Genomic DNA, 18217 nt, shown 5'->3' with positions numbered 1-18217 from the left:
CCTTCTGTAATTTATATATCCACAGATCACAGTATATTAACATAGTGGTCAATGGGAAGAATTCTTCTTTAATTGCTGGCCAATGGGAAGAATGTCACCCTTACAGATACTATTAATCTTTGTGGCTAATATTTTTATTATTATTATTATTAATATTAATAAGCAGGATTTATACAGCAGCAACATATTACACAGTGCTATACATTAAATAGGGGACAGACAAATACAGACCATTGGTGTCACTTAATCTGATCTGAGACGTACAAATTGCTCATTGCTCCAGGAACCCCTAGCAACATCTGAAGGAATCCTGGTTGAAAAAATCTGGTTTAGATATTTTAAAATTGTAATGAACATTATTGGCACAATAGGAAAAGAAAGTCACACAAAGTATTGCTTGATGACCAGTAATATTATCCTGACCACAAATATAAATACACAGTCATAGAGCACTACCAGAAGCTGTACGACACACATGGATCACCAGCAACAGTAACGTTTTTATTATTTTATGCCATCAGGAATTTTCTCCAACCAATGTAATCAATGAACCATTCTGACTCCTCCAGTAGACCATTTCTGAGGTTTTATGTGAAGATGGTCAGATTTGCTCGGCTGGGTTACATCAGAAACCGTGTCACGTTTAGTGAGTCACTAAGCCAGACCGGCTCTTGTTCTACTAATCTCTCTGGAAGACTTTTACATGAAGCGACAGTGAAGAGGAACCAGGACATATATAAAGCAGCACTGCAAAGTAAATCTGTGACCTGCAGGCTCTGAGCAGTTGCAATCAGGGCCGGCTTGTTCAATAATACAAATAGCAATGTGCAAGGGGCAGTAACCTATTCCAAACAAATCAAAATTAATTTTCCTCTGAAAACACTGAAATCTGGTTGGTTGAGAAGTGTTTGTACACTTGGAGGAATAAAGAGACCCGGTCACCAACTAAAATTGTGTAGAGAAGTATTACAGTTTTCTTTCTTTTCATAGGTTTCTTCTTATAATATTAGTATTGACTTGCATTGTTGCTTGGAGCATGTTAAGGGTATATTTCCAATATTGCATAGATTTGCTACCACAGCCCAGCCTCCCTGCCTATCCTTGTACATCCTAGTCTTCTTAAGTATCAACGGCAAGAAAGGGAAAGCAGGGTTTTTTTTTGTGCAGCAAATTCAATTATATTGTACCTAAAGCAAAAGGTATGGCTTTCATACAAAGAAAAGGAGAACAATAGGTTTCAATTTGGTGTCTATCCCTTTAAAGTCATAGCAGATAGGACCCTAAAGCTAGGCAAGGAAATTCCCTAGATGATTACAGAAAAGCCGCCTCTGATCCCAGCGCGCTTCGCTGACTGGCTTCTTCAGGGGATGTGTGGAGATGTTTATTTAATGTACCTCCGTTATGGTTCTTCATTGAGAGGATTGTAGGTAGTACGAGCAATGTTTGGTTAAGGTGCTAAGGGGGTTGGCAGGAGGATGGTTAAGATTGTGCCGTGTCAACCCTCAGCACCTTAACCAGACATCACTTGGAATACCTACAATCCTGAAATGAATAATTTTCCTCTCAATGAAGAGCCATAACAGAGGTACATTATATAAACTGTCTCAACGCATCGCCTGAAGAAGCCAGTGGGCGAAACGTGTCGGGAAGAGAGAGACGGCTTTTCTGTAATCATTTAGGGAATTTCCTTGTCTAGTTTTAGGGTCTTATCTCCCATGACTTTAATGGGATAGACACAACATTGAAACTTTTGGTTGTACCTCATTTTTGTATGAAAGCCATACCTTTTGCTTCAAGTACAATTGAAATTGCCGCACAAAAAAAAACAAAAAAAAAAAAAACCCTGCTTTCTCTTTTTTGCCATTGATATATCATTTTTCTTAGGGGGGGAGGCTACCTTTACGCTGCACAGGAGGCAGGATAAGAAATTTTCTGTCTTTACATCCTTGGCTTCACCTGAAGTGTCTATCTCTTTTGTCTTTTCCATCTTCTTCCTGCAGACCCTTCTTTATAACGGTTGAGTAGAGGAGAAATTCTAAAGAGCAGCCATTTATCCAGGGTTCTTCCAGAGATTGCTAGGGGGTCGTCAAACTGTGGCTGGTTAGCTTCACATTTGATTATGCCTGCCCATTTTTTGCCAGCCACCATACTTGCTAGAGCCAGTTGCATGACTCCAATGGGGTTTATAAAAGATATTATTCTAGCCACCACTGTTAAGGGGACATTTTTCCCACTGTCCACTAATCAAACATGTTTTTTCCCACTGACCGCCAATAAACTGGTTTAAGCAAGGGTTTCCCTGGGACCTAAAAATTAATTTAGAGGTTTATTAGGGATAAGAAGGTTTGTAAAGGCTGCTTAAAGGTGTCACAGCAGTGACAGCTTTAGGTCTGCTGGGGCATCACATTCAAGATGGCGGCACCCAGATGCAGTCCCAAGGATGTCTTTACAAGGAAGGCTTTTTTACAGGTAGTAAACATGCATATCAGGTGTTAAATACACATGAGAGCAGATGAGAAAATGTCTTTTAAAACAATCTGAAGACCGGAGTTACTTTAAAGTCTTGTAGTTGCTTTGCCACCTCTAGACCCAAACGTCTTCACCTTGTAGAGATTTTTAAAGCATTTTGGAGGAAGACAATGTTCTAAAACTCTCTCTAAGTCACAGACTATGGGTCCTTCTGCAGGATAAGAGCCCAATCCAAAAATGTTTAGTATGTAATCCAAAGTGGTAAGAATCCATAAATATTTTTATGGAAATAGCTGAAACTTACATTTTGGAAAAGGAACCAATGAAACCTAATACAATTCACTCAAGAGAAATGGGATAAATTGCCATTTGAGTCTGGTAAAAGTTTCAGGGCCCATTCATACTAGCAGTATTGCACTGACTTGTTGCCCAACAAAGTCTCAATTCATGACGAAAACCATTTTCTATATTTTCTGTGGCTTTAGCACCCGGATGTGAGCTGGAAATCATAGAACAGGTTTCATTTTTGTGTATGCACTATACCCCCGGCCCGGTTCCATTTGTTCTGAGTGTTTCACCCCCAATAATACAGATGCCAAAAACAACCTAATTGGGGTATGGGTGGGTTTAACCATTCTACTACTTGGAAAAAAATAATTTGGCTTTAGAATTAGTTTAAATTTCATGGAATATCTAAGAAAACCATGTTAGTGCTGCAGCACACCAACATACAGAGGTCATGAAAAGCCCTGGGGAGCATTTAGTGTCAGGTTATTATCCCTCACACTGAACGATCGTATTTCCTGACGTCACCTGGAAGGTACACTCTGCACCTTTTCAATGGCTTACTAGTGTTAATTATAAAAAGCGATGTCAACCCCGTCACCTATACCCTGCCTCCACCCCATCCACTACACAACACATTTACAGTAAACTTTCCTCTTCAGACATCTACATTACCAGAGGTTAGAAAGGTTTTCCAAAAGGTTGCAATGAAAGTGTCCGCCATCTTGGGGGATGAATAGACTGGAGAGTGCATACTATAAAACTTCTAGAAGAATCTGACATCACCGGGCCAATATTAAAACCGTTCTGAAATAGTAGCTAGGTAATTATCTCAGTTTACCATGCAAAGCAGTTTTTTAATATATTATAATTCACTAGGATAATGTAAAAAGTCAAAGTAATGTACAAAGTCAAAGTAAAAATGAATCTTGATTGGTGCATTTTTCCGATGGAAGCTAAGGAGGATGGCAGACCGAGACATTCAACCCCCTCTATTAGGGAGATTTACCCTTAAAAACTGTCAGTAATGACTGAAAATCAGGAAATTATATATATGACTGAAGATGGCCATTAGGCTTACCATACATAGGCAGTTAAATTCCAGCTTGCCTGGCCATTTCATCTCTAAAGTACAAATGGTTGTATTGTTGGGTCATAGGAGACCACCATCAATGCTCTCAGTAATTTGGAAAGTTGGAATTGAGTGCCTAAATCTATTTTCCATCTTGCTGGTAATGATGATCCAGATGATGCCCCTAATTACCTCCCCACTGTCAGAACCCTCCCCTGAGGACCTGGAAGAATATTTCCATCAGATTTCCCCGTTTTCACCCATCCTTGGGTGGACCAATCTCTGAGAGATGATGGAAGTTGCAATTGCTAAACTCCTCCTATAGAATGATAATTACCTGCTCTTTTGGGTCCAGTAGTTTCTGTCATTCACACCTGAGCTACATACTCATTCTGGGTCTGAAGGTAATAAAATCTAAGGATCGAAACACCAACCTGGCAAGCTGTATATTAGAGCCAGGTCAGCAATGGCAACCTATATATTCTTAGTGCAGGTCCATAAAAACCCTGTTGCTTTAAATCAACTCAATACATTATAAGTCCATCAGAGCAAAACATTTTGAAAGTTGATTCGAACAATGTCATAGCCTGGTTAGAAAAGCCTTAGGCTAGGTACACATGTGCAATTGCTCTCGGCCGATAATAGTACGTGTGTACAGCATTTGTAGTCCATCGTCCAAACGACCTTCCTGGCAGATCCATGGACGATGGACAATGAACGATCCTAATAGAAGTGAAGGGGGAGAGAGCACAGCGGGGAGCCACTCCGTCGTTCTCCCCCTCACCTCTCCATAGAGCAGAACGGCGCTGAATGTACAGCACTCCTTCATGCATCGTGCAGTCCTTAGTCGTGAAAGATCCTTTCCAACGACAATAAGCGCACATGTGTACATAGCCTTACACTCTTAAGCACTACAGAAAAGGACCCTCGGCAGAGGTCCAACAAATTTCCCACGGGACCAGAGCCCTTCAATTGGCAAGGAGACCACTGGATCCCCAGGTCAAGGTTTCTACTCTGCAGCATGCTGACCTGGTACTTCTTTAGAAACTGAAATGTAGGCCACTGAAAGCAAAAAATGTACCTTTTCCAGAAGAAGTTAGGATGGAGATGAGCGGCGTTGGTATAGTGGCAGCTGCAGGGAGAAAAGCAGAGGGATTTAGATGGTGGTTGTTGAGGTAGCAACCGTATTGGGGAGGTTGGAGTTATGTGCAGATGGAGCGTAGTGGAAGCAGGCTCAGGGGATCCTGGTTGTGTGGTGAGTGTAGGGACTCTGCCGGCAGCAGACTGTGTAGGGTGACAGCACCAACAGAGTGGTTAAGAAGAAAGAAGACCTCTGGAAGAACAGATAAAATAGGAAGGGAGATGGTACTACCAGACCAGTGGAGGCGCTAGTACAGTGGTAAGACATGTTTACTTATTTTCTTTTGGTCTGTTAAACATGCTAATAAATGCTTTTATATTATATCCATTTAGTGCAAAGAAACCTGTTGATCCTACCAGAAATAGATTTGAGTGACTAACTTTCTATGCCCTTTATATTATTATCAAACTCTAAACTACAGAACATCTTTGCAATCACACACTTCAAAATACTGTATACTCCTCAACCTAAAACCACTTAGGCTGCGTACACACTTGCAATAAATGTTGTTTGAAATGAACGATCCACAAAAGATCGTTCGATAATCCTTCATAATCTTATGTGTGTACGGTCGTTCAGTGATCGTGGATTGTTCTGCATACATGTTACTTCGTTGGAACAATCGTTGACAAATTGGTGGATTATATTTAAACAATCATATCGTTACAGCATTTACAAAATTGTGCACAACACGATCGTTCAAAATAATCAGGAATAATTGTTAATCATTTGTTTTCAAACAATAGTTATTGCAGGTGTCTACCTAGCCTAAAGGTGCGTACACACTTCCAATTTTTATCGTTCCAATCGAACGACGAACGATCGATTGGGCAAAAAATCGTTCGTAAAAAAGTAACCAACGACGCCGACGAACGAGGAAAGTCGCTGGAAACGAACGACCGGACCGACGGATCGGATTGGACGACGATCGTTGAACATCGTTCGTGTGTACGGTCGTTCGTTGATCGTCTATGGTCAGAGCATGCGTGATGAACGAACGTTCGTTCACTTTCCTGTCGTGCACATAGTTCCTCTATCGCTCAAACGATCGTATCTATTGTGTGTACAATATCTACGAACGATCGTGTCGTTAACTCTATGTGCAGGATCGGTGCTATACGATCGTTCATATATATCGTGCAGGATCGTTCGTCGTTCGTTTTCCGACGATAATAATTGGAAGTGTGTATGTAGCTTTAGACTTGGGGTCTAATCACACGTTAGATCTTCATCTCCAGAAATGATTGCTTGTTATCTCAGGTGAAAATCTGTAGTCTGTGCAGGTGTCCCCATGTCATTGAGGAGGGTATTTGTTAACTGTCATGTTGGATTACCAATGACCATCTGTTAATGACCACTATTGTTATACTATTGTATAACAACACAGCAGGACGCCTCACCAGCCTCTTCCCCCATTAACCCTCCCCCTCCATAGAATAGAATGGTCTGCTCAGCAGAGAGCCAAGCAGCATGTCTATAAAGCCATCACGCCTAAATTGTCATCCCAATGGTTTTGGGCCACAGATATGGCAAGGGTTTGCTAAGCATTAGTAAAGGGTTTCTTTATATCATATATATATATATATATACACACATACACACACACATATATACACACACTCCTCTTTTTAAATGCAGAGCTGTTTAAACTCCTTAAAGTTCATTACTAACATTGATCCATTTTCTGCAGACATTCCCTGCTATAGGATGACTGGAGGGAATTTTTGTGTCTTCCCCTTTTTTTTTTTTTCAACATGTGTCAGAGTTTTCATAATGATTTAATAAACAGTTGGACCTTCTTCCGAGTAATGTGATGCAGTAAGGTACATTATTCCATAGTAGTTTGTGGTGCATTTATCCAGAATGGGATCCCAATGCACTAACAATGCCATGTGTTGTATTATGTGGCAGGAAAGGGTTCACATACATTTTTGGCAAAATTACTTTGTCAACAAACCAATCATTTCATTAGAAAGACCCATAATGATTATATGCATAACATATTTAAAGCATGTTATTCATTTATAAAAACCCCTCCTGTGTGGACATCCAAAAGCCATGAGAATAATACCGGGTGCTGCCATCATGGAAGTAATGTTAGCCGTCTCAGCACACTCGGAAGACACTTTATAGTGTTACTCTTCATTCTTTTCCCAGTACAATAGGGAAGTGAGGGAACACAAGCTGGACCAACAGAGGGAATAATAAGGCATCCCAGAAAGGAAGAGGGCTATGATGTGCAAGGAGGAAGGAGAACTGAGCAGTCAATTTTTCCCCCAGCTCAGCAAACCACTGACCCAAATGTTTCAAAACTTCATTGATTCATCAAAATAAAGAACTCCTCTCACCCTCTAGTAGTAAAATATTTGGGTCAGCAATGTTCAGCTTCTGGTTTGCACTGCTGGAGTATATTAGAGAAGTGATGGACCCTGGAATGGCCAACATCTGCAGCTACAGTGGGTACAGCAGAGGACCCGTCAGTGGTGCCAGGGGTGCTTACATTCATGGGTACATTGCAGGTGAATATACATTTTTAGGGCAAATAATGAAAAAGTGGTAATTTAACAAATATATTGTCTGTGCTTTTTAATGCAATTGTTTAGGTTGGAGTCTCTTTACAAGTGCATGGGTGGGCAAATCTAGAAAAATGAGCATTATTAATGCATGAAATACCAGACCACAAAAGATCTAAGGGGGTCATTCACAAGAATACATGTTATAGCAGATTCTGCAATAGGGGGGCTGCTTCAGATGCACAACAGCAGACTCGGTCCAATGTGTCACCGCCTACGGTATCTCCCCCTGACATATATCTAACTGTTAACAACACTGTTATTCGCCCTCCCCTCAGGCACGTTGTCTTGGTGTCACCTTTGACTCGGCCCTCTTATTTACCCCCCATATTGAGAACATTTCCAGGTCCTGTCACTTTCACCTACGCAACATCTCCAAAATCCGCCCCTACTTGTCCCCTGAGACCACCAAACTCCTTGTACATGCTCTTATCATCTCCCGTCTGGACTACTGTAACCTCCTCCTCCCTGGTATTACACTAACCCGACTCTCTCCTCTACAATCTATTATGAATGCTGCAGCCAGACTCATCCATCCTTCCCTCCACTCCTCTTCCGCTGCATCTCTTTTTAGTTCTCTCCATTGGCTTCCATTTCACCTTAGAATCAAATTTAAGCTCCTGTGCTTTGCCTTCTAATCCCTCCACAGTTATTGTCCCACTTACATTTCTGACTTGGTAAAAAAATACTCCCCTTGCCGCTCTCTCCGCTCCTCCAATGACCTACTAAGGACTTCCTCACTCATAACCTCATCACACGCACGGTTACAAGACTTCTCTAGAGCTGCCCCAACTCTCTGGAATGATCTTCCTCGTCCTATTCGGCTTGCTCCTACTTTCTGCTCATTTAAAAGAGCACTCAAATACCATTTTTTCAAACTTGCCTACCCATTTTCTTCTGTCTTTTAAAACCCTCACTACTCCCCACCACTACATATCTCTCCTCCTATTGTGTGTGAAATTCCCCCACCTACTAGATTGTAAGCTCTTCTGAGTAGGGTCCCCTCCTCCTATTTAATGTACAGCGCTGCGTAATATGTTGGCGCTATATAAATCCTGTTTATTAATAATAATAATAATAATAATAATAGGGTACTGTAACCCTTTCTACCTACACATTTATTTAAAATGGGGTTCCAACAAAGGAGATATGTGTTGTGGTGCGCTGCAGTATGGTTTTGTTGGCACCTACAGGCATTGGGGTTACAAAATAAATGAATGGCATCACACAGGGGGCCACACCTAATAGTAAAACATGCATCTTACTGCAACAAGCATGGCATCAGCCTTATTGGTTTGCAACTTTTTTTTATTTTGGATTTTTATTTTATGGATTATATCAGTTTGTACATTTCGTTTAGAAAAGCAGTGTCCGAGCCGATAGCATCTAGGGGGCAGCATTAAATTAAAATATTTTTGGCCATATGCACAATACATATACAAGGGGCTAGCTACATCTTTCAAGAAGTATAATATAATGAACAGTATGGTGACTAGAATGGACTCAATAGCCCTGATTTATTAAAGCTCTCCAAGGCTGGAGAAGATACACTTTCATAGGTGAACCTTGTCGATCCAGCAGACATGGAATGGATTTCCTAAATGTCATTTGCTATTTGTTAACAAATGTTTACAGACCAGGACCAGATCCATTCCAGGTTTGCTGGATCAGCAAGGTAAACTGATGAAACTGTATCTTATCCAGCCTTGGAGTGCTTTAACAAATCGAGCCCGATCCATCTTAATTTCAGAAATCATCTTACCATGTATTTCATTAACTACTTATAAAATATGTGCATTCAACACATTTTAGGCATCTTTTATATCTGTAAAAGCCTTTTTGTGGGCTTCAAAAGCAGAGAGATCGCTGCTGAGCTGTGTCATCTTGGATGTGATGTCACCAGATCCCATGTTATTCTCCAGATTTCCCCATTACTCCCCTTTGCTCTTCTTCTAAACTGCTAAGGGGGTATACAGGGAGTTGAGGGGAGCAGAAGAAGGGCCTGCACAGAAAGTAAGGCAATTCCTAAATAGAAGTGGGCAATGATGTGTAAGTAGTTGAAAATGGGTACCTAGGAGCTGCCAACCATGCAAAAAGGCCATGCCCCACTCACTGACATGTACAATACAGAACCAATTGCCACTGCTGGTTTTGTCTTGTATGTAAGGATGGTAAGGTCTGGGCCATTAAGGTCTGCCAGTAAGGGAGAGCAGTCTAGATGGCCAGCTGTCACAGGATGCGGCATGTATCTTTTTGTGTTAGATCCCCATTCAGACATTAAGGCAAACACACCTGGAGAAGGTCACATTTTATTTTTTGGACCAGTCTGGATAATGCATTTAGTGTGTGTCTGCACCAAATTATTTTGGCTTGCTAAAAATGTGCCGGCAACTCCATTACACTTTTTTGTTTCAATGCATAGGTATCACTCAGTTTCCAACAAATCTGAGTTGCTGCTTATTTGGATCTAGTTCCGATGCACTCTGGATTTTTTCAGCTGTCTTGCAAAGGAGAAGTCGGGACTTCCATTTTATTGAGGCCACTCATTTCTTCAATGTATAATCACAGAGGAGGCAATAAATGGGTGGTTAGAAGTGGCTGACTGGCCATTAACTGTGGGTTCACCTTTGGTAAGAGAGGGCTGCCCCGCGCTCTTTTTGTGCGTTACATATTCTATAATTGGGAACTAGTTCAGACTTATTCAAGATACCCTATGGCTTCCATATGAATTTGTAAAACTAAAACCTTTACCTGGGTAATTGAAACAAATTTCATTTTTTGCTGGCTGGCTTAAGTTGTGCTGGGGACCCCTTTGTGCTGTTTTGTATACGGCCCTGTGGATGTTTGTCCACAGTACAGGGTGACTGCCATTGTTGCTTTTTATAATAAGCTGCTTTTGGCTCCTCTATATGTATATTACAGAACATTACCATTCATTCTACCACCTAACCTTTATTATAGTTTCCTAGTAATATTACAAAACAAAAGCTGCTTTCAATGGAATATTCACCTTTTCCCTAGCATTTGGTGGATTCTGTACTCTGTGATTCAGTGGCACTTCTCTTCTGAATACTGGACTCCCGGAATCATTCACCCAACGTGAGTGCAGGGCATTGAGTGTTACCCCTTGACGGGGCATTACCAAGGTGCCCAGCAATTACAATACATTACTGGGGTCATCCTTTATGCCATGCTTATTAAATCACTAAGTATATAAAGAAAATATTCCCAGTGTGAATTATGAATAACATTGTGCTAACAAATTATTAATAAGCCTGACACGGCCTTTAATGAAAAGGTTTCCAATAGAATTACCCTTACCTCCAATATTTAAAACAAATGAAAAATTGTTTTTTTTTTAACATATTTCATGTCACTGGCAAACCCGTCATCGCCATCACCAAGAAGTGTGACAGGTTGCATAGAAGGGCAGCACAGGGTATTGTGCAATGGACAACTTAGAAGGTATCAAAGCTCTCCGGCTAAATCCACACTGAGGATAAAGTTGTCATTTGCAGGCTATATATAGAAATCCATCCACCTAGCACAGGTGCGCTACACTCGCTGCTTGCTGCCGATGAGAGACGGTCATGTATTATTGATCAGATTAACCCTAACCCTGCCAAATGTTATTGTAACCGGTGTGCCACATGGTAAACAAATACAAACTGTCGTTTGATAGGAAGCAAACACCCACTATACCACAACCACTACATCCTCTATATTAATCATTATCATAATATTTATTTTCTTTTAATCAGATAAAATAAAGATATTGGAAGGCCATCAACTGGTATAAGACCATTAAAAGTTTTACCATTATAGCATATAGCAGCATATATATATAGCATTATAGCATTATAGCAGCATATGCAAAACAATGGATATTTAGCAATGTTTTGTAGGAACTAATCTAAAAAGTATTAATGTAATAAATAAACATATGGTTAAAAAAAACAGTAATGGAAGAAAATCCATTTCTGACTTTTGTATTTAGAACAGATATCTCTATAAGACAAGGTCCTTCAATATATTATACCCCAATATAATAGTGAGGACTAACAGGGACCACCATTACAGTAAACCTACCAGGCATGGACAATGCTCACGTGTTCATATAACACTTTATATTTCAAAGCTATGTTCAGGCTGGCAAAAAGGTTGCAGTGCAGTTACTGCATCCCCATGCCAGTGAACCAATGCCTGCTACATGTAGCATCTCCCCATGGTGGCCCCATAGAGAATGAATGGGCATCAGGGAGTGGCATTAATAGTGCCAATCCTGCCAGCTGTCTTATGTGCACATCAGAGCTGGGGGTGCCTTGGCATCTTGCCAGGGATCACTTGATCCCAAGATCTGCACGTAAGGGCCCGCTGGGACTTTGGCATGTTAATGGACAGTCATGTGTTCACATCCATTACATTAGGGGAGCCTATTCAAATTAATGGATTCCTCATGCACCAAAATGTCCCAAATAAATGACCTTTTGGTGCAATTTTTGGCAATGTGGCACAACCCAAACATTCTTCATGCATGCGTGTCGAAAATGCGTTGAGGTAAAATTTAAAATCATTAGTACTGCAACACACTAATACAAGCAATACAAAAAAAACCACACTGAAAAGCAATGAATTGGGCCCCAATGTTTGTTCTCAATGCCCAGGTTGTTTGTATTCAGACCACAAAATCCACAGCAAATAAACATATGTGAATTCTAATCTTCAGCTCCTAGGATTCACTTATGTTACACTCTACATTCACTTCCTATGGCACCTCCCCACTTCCTGCTCACTGTACAATCTGGTGGCCCTTCATGTTCTAGTTGCAGTGCCCAAAACTTTTTTACGTTTAGCATAGAGAAGAAAAAGCTTAAACTCAGTATGTTTACATGTTTGACCCCTTTTGGAGATTTCATTCCACTTCCTGATCTGGAGACTCACCAGGAAATGCAAGAAAATCTATAAAAAATTAGTGCAATTTAATTTTTTGATATTTGCCACTGCTAGCACATTTCCCATCTATTTATTTTCTGGTGGCAACATTAAATTTTTCCCTCTTTAGTGGTCTCATCACAATTGGAAAGTGCAAACTCCAATAACAGGGATCCAGAGATGAATAAAATGCAAAGTCCCAACACCTCATTACTCTATCCAAAATGTTTTCGATTTGGATACATTTCAGCCATTTCTCCTCCAGAGACTGAAACATGCTTGGGTAAATGCACTGTGTATTTTAGGCCAGATTCCTATAAATGTTCCCTAAACTTTATTGGTTAGATCAAGGATGGGTTAGTCCCCCCTGTGATAACATTTTGTTGTGATCCCCTACCTGGAATAACCTTCTATTTGTCCTGGTAACCATTGTCCCAAAAACAGAAAGTAAGTGGAAATCCTATGTTTTATAGTTACCTAAGATAAGAGACTATAGGAATTTTTTTCCATGATGACAAATGTTCTGCTGACAACTGTCTAGGAGAGAAATTCCTGCACTTCCTGTTGTGTCTCCAAAACAGGAAGAGAGGAGAATTCTCCTTCCAGCACAGACACCAATAATGAGAAGTTTTAACCCTTTCACTACTCTATTCAGAACTAGAAATAAACAGTGTGAACAATATCTACACATTTAAATCCAGGATTAAGGAGAGGAACATAAAGCCTAGCAGTATATAAATTGCAATAATGATTTCTGACAAAGGCTGGAAAGTCAGAGGCATCATACCAAATGCTTACTGCTGCATTGGATGTTACAGATGGCTTTCTATCAAATTCTTGCTGCAATGGGTACAATCACTACACCATGGAGCAATTTGGAATGGACATAAAAAAATGCAAATTTGCACAAAAGATCTCTAATTATGCCAATAGAAGCTATTAATTAAAATAACAAACTGTTATGGGTTGGTTGCTTTGGGCAATGCAGATTCTTGGCATCAGTTCAGTGTTTCTGCATTCCACTATACAAGGCCATGTTTTCTAAGCATTCACAGGTGTGCCATTACCATATGGAGAGCCACACTAATTATTTCACCTGTGACCACATCAAATCCACAGACCATTCCCATACAGAGGAAAGGGGAAATAATAATAAAAGGTGTTCAAGAATCAACTTGATTTTGCTACATTTTACATAAGTATATAATAATGCATGTGTTACATGAAATATGAAAAATAACAACAAAAGCACAAATTAAAAATAAGACTGAACAGAGCCACATAAAAGGTATGACTGGTAGCCAGAAGATCATTTACCTCAAAGTCACATCCTCCCTGGGTGAGCAGCCATTGTAGGCAGGCCAGGTTGCCAGTTGCGGCGGCATCGTGCGCTGGAGTTGCTCCATTTCTGGCTCTGCAGTTGCCTTCCAATTGCGCTTCATCCACCAAATAGCGCAAACAGCTCACCTTCCCTCCACGGGCAGCGTGATGCACTACAGAGGCACCCATAGGGTCCTTAAGACCTGGATTCAGCTGGCCCTCCACATGAAACTTCCTCAAGCCTTCCAGGTCCCCCTGCCTGGCAGCTTGCAGGATCTTTTCCAGGGTCATGGCGCTCAGATGGTCCCTTCTAGCTGGCAGGACAAGCCATCTGTCCCCCTTCTTTGTCTCACTTTCCCCCACACATCACAATGAGAACATTTCAGCATGAACAGTGAACAAAATATTTGTTATACTCTGCTGCTGAATTCTAGGACATGTCCTGCATTGTTCTTGGAGTTGAGTGATTCATGTTTATAGGTCACCAACCGTCTCTTTAGAATCCTGAGGCTTAGAGTTACCCAGTGTTCTATTCTTCAACTTTCCATTTGGGAACTTGAAAGATCCTCAACCTTGTTTTTGGAATCCTGAGAATTTCTTAATTTGGAGTACTGAAGGATCTTCAATCTTTTTTTTGAAAAATTCTGAAGCTGCTAGATGGAAAAGGTGGCTTTAGGTTCTCCTTGAAATATTAATACTGCTAAAGTCCTGTTTGGAACCCAAAACTTCCAATTTTTCACCTAGAGAAGGACACAGCTGTGTTGGAGAGGAGCACCTTCAGGATGACTATGGATGCCTCCTGCCTTTGGCACATGGCCCCGAAGTGAACCTGTCCTGGGTGATATTGTATCCGATCTGCCTTGGTCCTTAAATGCTGGTGCTGGACAAACATCTCTCAGCTCCTGCTAGCTCTCTGTCCTCTGACTCCTCCTTCCTCTGATGGAACACAAGACTGTCTAAATGAGTCTTTGTAATCCCTCCCTTCTGTTTCCAAGATTGCTGATCCACCTGCTGTTCACTTTTAGATGTCAGCAAGAAATGCTGAATATTGTGCACAGGAAATATCATAGAAATGCAACAAATGATAAAGAGGATTTTATTTTAATATTCCTAATTAATGGGCAGCAAACAGCCATATACAACACTATGCATGCTTTGCGCACACTTCTGCTTACTCCAAATGCGCACTGGACACAAACTGTACAGGTGTAGTAGATGTAGAACTGTGCAGCTGTAGGTCCCTGGATCAGAACACTGCATGTAATACAAAGAAATATACATATATATATATATATATATACATATATATATATATATATATATACATATGGTAACTGTAGCTGGCTCTGAGGGGGAGCTGGCTCCTAATTCCTTATACCACTTTCATGCTTCTTTTGGCTTAAATGATAACTAAGTCACAGAATGAACACTGAACATATTTCAGCTTGTCAGATATTAGACATGTGGCTGCTAAAGTTTTTCTTTTTCAATCTGAGGATATGTTCAGCAAGTACAAATATTACCTTTTGATATTGCCAGCTCTATCAATCCACCATGTAATAGAGGTGAACAAATGGTAAGCTAAAACTATTTTAAAACAAAAGGTAAACCCATATCAGGTTACTTTTTTTGGTTCCTGCTGCAGAGATTTTCTTTTCACTTCCTGTCCTCTAAATGTAACAGGAAATAAAGGGAAATTCCCTACAAAATGAACAGAATTTAATGTAATTTATCAGCCAGTGGTGTGGGGATCACCTTAAAGCTGCGTACACATGTGCAATAATTATCGTTGGAAACGAATGACTAACGACCATGTCCGATAATCGTTAACAACACCGATGAACGAGGAATGTCGCCGGAAACAAAGGACCATCCTGGCGGATCTGAATGGGCTATGATTGTTGGCAATCTATTGTGTGTACGGTCGTTCAGTGATCATGGATGTGTCCGCAGTACACTTTCTCTTTTACAAGTCATTTCCTGCATTGGTTAAACGATCGTATCTAGCGTGTGTACATTATTGGTGGATTATATTTGAATGATCATATCATTACAGCATGTACAGAATTGTGCACAATACGATCGTTCAAAATAATTATGCATAATCGTTAGTTGTTCGTTTTCTAACGATAATTTTTGCACGTGTGTACGTAGCTTAACTATAGTGAGTGGGGTTTCTGCCTACATAGAAAATCTAATCAGTGATGGAACCATTTTCCCTGCAGACAGTTGAACATTCTGATAAGAATTATATTTACCTCCACTATTCCTGCTCACAGCCTGGCACCCCATTTTTCCATCTTGCTGAATTTACTAATGATGTGGCCCTGGGTAGCAGGAATCTCAGGAGATGGAGGCCAGGAGAATAAATGGGGGACATAAAAATAAAACTACCAGGATACTATATTGGGGATGGAGGAGGTGGATCCAAAAGTTGCTTTAATTTGGAGTTTGTAATCCAGTTGAGGGCTAAGGGAATATTTGCTTATGAGGAATTCTTAAGAATTCGGAGAGTTTAGGGGTGAGGTTTAGGGGATTCCCTGCTGCCTTTGTTCTCTATAATTCCATTACAGTAATCTAGTTTCCACATTGGTATTTGCACTAATCTTTCTGCATTTGACCTAAATTAGCAGATTGTCTAAAACCAACATCATTGGGGTTTATATAATCTGAGTACTTCTCAGCCATCCTGCAGGAGGGAAAAGACTGCTGAGCCACTAAAGTGACATTCTCTCCTATAATCCCTATGATCAGAAATGGAGTTGGTTCTTTGTAGTCAAATTACTTTCTTGGAGGAGATTAAACTGCTCAACCACCATGTTTTTTGCCTCTGATCTCCTTCCAATAATCCCCTTTTATTTGGAAATCTGACCTATTGAACTAATATAGGTTATATATTTGTGTTTGTTAAAGGGATAATTTACGGATGTTCATAAACTGTTTATGAGTAGAGGATTTGAGGTTTGATATTGATCCCACCATGTATTGGACTTGAACTTCAGTTGCTAGTTCTGCTAGTTTATAGGAAAGTTCAAGTGAAGGTATTCTGTCCGCTACATCTCCTAACAGGCTTATATGTTCATATTGACAACCACAAAGGACTGTGAACCTGTTGTTAAGGCATACAGTAGGCAACATTTACACTGGGTCTTCCCTTGACTCTCACGGTCCATTACAATTGATGTCCTCTGTGCACCTTAACAACTAGCTCACCTTTCCAACCAAGTAGTTTGCTGAGCCCAGAAATAATCAAACCTCAGATTCACCCAATTCTAGTTTTGAGTTTTTTGTATTTCCCCTTACTTTCTGTGTCAGTGACAATGGTCCAAGATAAAGAGGGTTGATTCTCCCCAATGTGGACAAATACAGCAATAAAAGTTTGAAAATGGTCTAAGCCTTTCCAGCTCTATCCAGTAGCAAACAATTGCATTCAAATGCACTTTAATGTTTTGCACTTTGATATTTTGTTTTTGTTTCATAACCAAAATATTTTATGAATGGTAGAGCAAATCATAAGATTCATTTATATATAATATTTATTTTTCTGTATTACTGTTCTTTTGGTTACAATCACTTGTGGAACCTCCATACCACAGTTTATCACTGTCCTAGGAGTGGAGTCCATGTATTTAAAACTGTGCATCCAAAAAATACACAAACAGTCATTTATCCATCAGATTTATTACTAATATTTATATTTATAAGTCACATATACATATAAGGCAGCACTTTTGATTGGGTGTCAACATTTGCTGTGTGATGAGCTACTTGCACCTACATTTACAAAGAGTTGATCAAATATATATATTGTAGATCTAAACCTAATAAATCTCCTATAACTTACAGGGGTTTTATTTATAAAGCAGTGAATGTGCCTTTCACCGAAAATATACTGATGCTTAATCAATCGCTGTCATTTAAAACACATTGGGCCTGATTTTTTGAAGCTCTCCAAGGCTGGAGAGGATAAACTTTCCACAGTGAAGCTGGGTGATCCAGCAAACCTGTAATGGATCTGGGGCAGGATTGAAAACAAATAGCAAATGACTTTTAAGAAATCCATTCCAGATTTGCAGGATCACCCAGCTTCACTGTTGAAAATGTATTCCCTCCAGTCCTGGATAGCTTTCAGCAATCAGGCCTATTGAGTCTGGTTTTTTAAAGTTTTCCAAGACTGGAGAAGATCATCGGAGAACCTGAGTGATCCAGCAAAACTGGGAAGGAACTGTTCCAGGATTAAAAACATTTGTCAACTAATAACAAATGATTTCAAATAAATCTATTTCAGGTTTGCCATTCCAGGTCATTCTTCTCCAGTCTTGTAGAGTAATAAATTGGGCCCATTAATAAAACATGCAGAAACGTTGGATATGTTGGGACTTCAGTGTTAGGGATTCAATTGACCAAAATGATCAAAAGTTTCTG

General features: G+C 40.1%; 1 protein-coding gene across 5 annotated transcripts in view; it reads right to left on the bottom strand.

Annotated features, from left to right (window-relative positions):
• The window catches only part of LOC140340525 (espin-like), a 92424-nt gene extending 77722 nt beyond the window's left edge, over nt 1-14702 (bottom strand). For 3 of the 5 annotated variants that reach the window (XM_072425784.1, XM_072425785.1, XM_072425788.1), the window contains exon 1: nt 13790-14701. In XM_072425784.1, coding sequence (XP_072281885.1) covers nt 13790-14083 — 294 coding nt within the window. In that variant the 5' untranslated portion in view covers nt 14084-14701. Of the gene's footprint in view, nt 1-13789 lie in introns of all 5 variants that reach the window. The other 2 variants (XM_072425786.1, XM_072425787.1) reach the window with 1 other exon arrangement.
• Nucleotides 14703-18217: the final 3515 nt, after the last annotated feature.

Source organism: Pyxicephalus adspersus, chromosome 11, assembly GCF_032062135.1.
Source record: "Pyxicephalus adspersus chromosome 11, UCB_Pads_2.0, whole genome shotgun sequence".
Classification (NCBI taxonomy): Eukaryota; Metazoa; Chordata; class Amphibia; order Anura; family Pyxicephalidae; genus Pyxicephalus; species Pyxicephalus adspersus.
The sequence above is the reverse complement of the archived record's forward strand: the minus strand, read 5'-3'. Positions and strand labels throughout refer to the sequence as shown.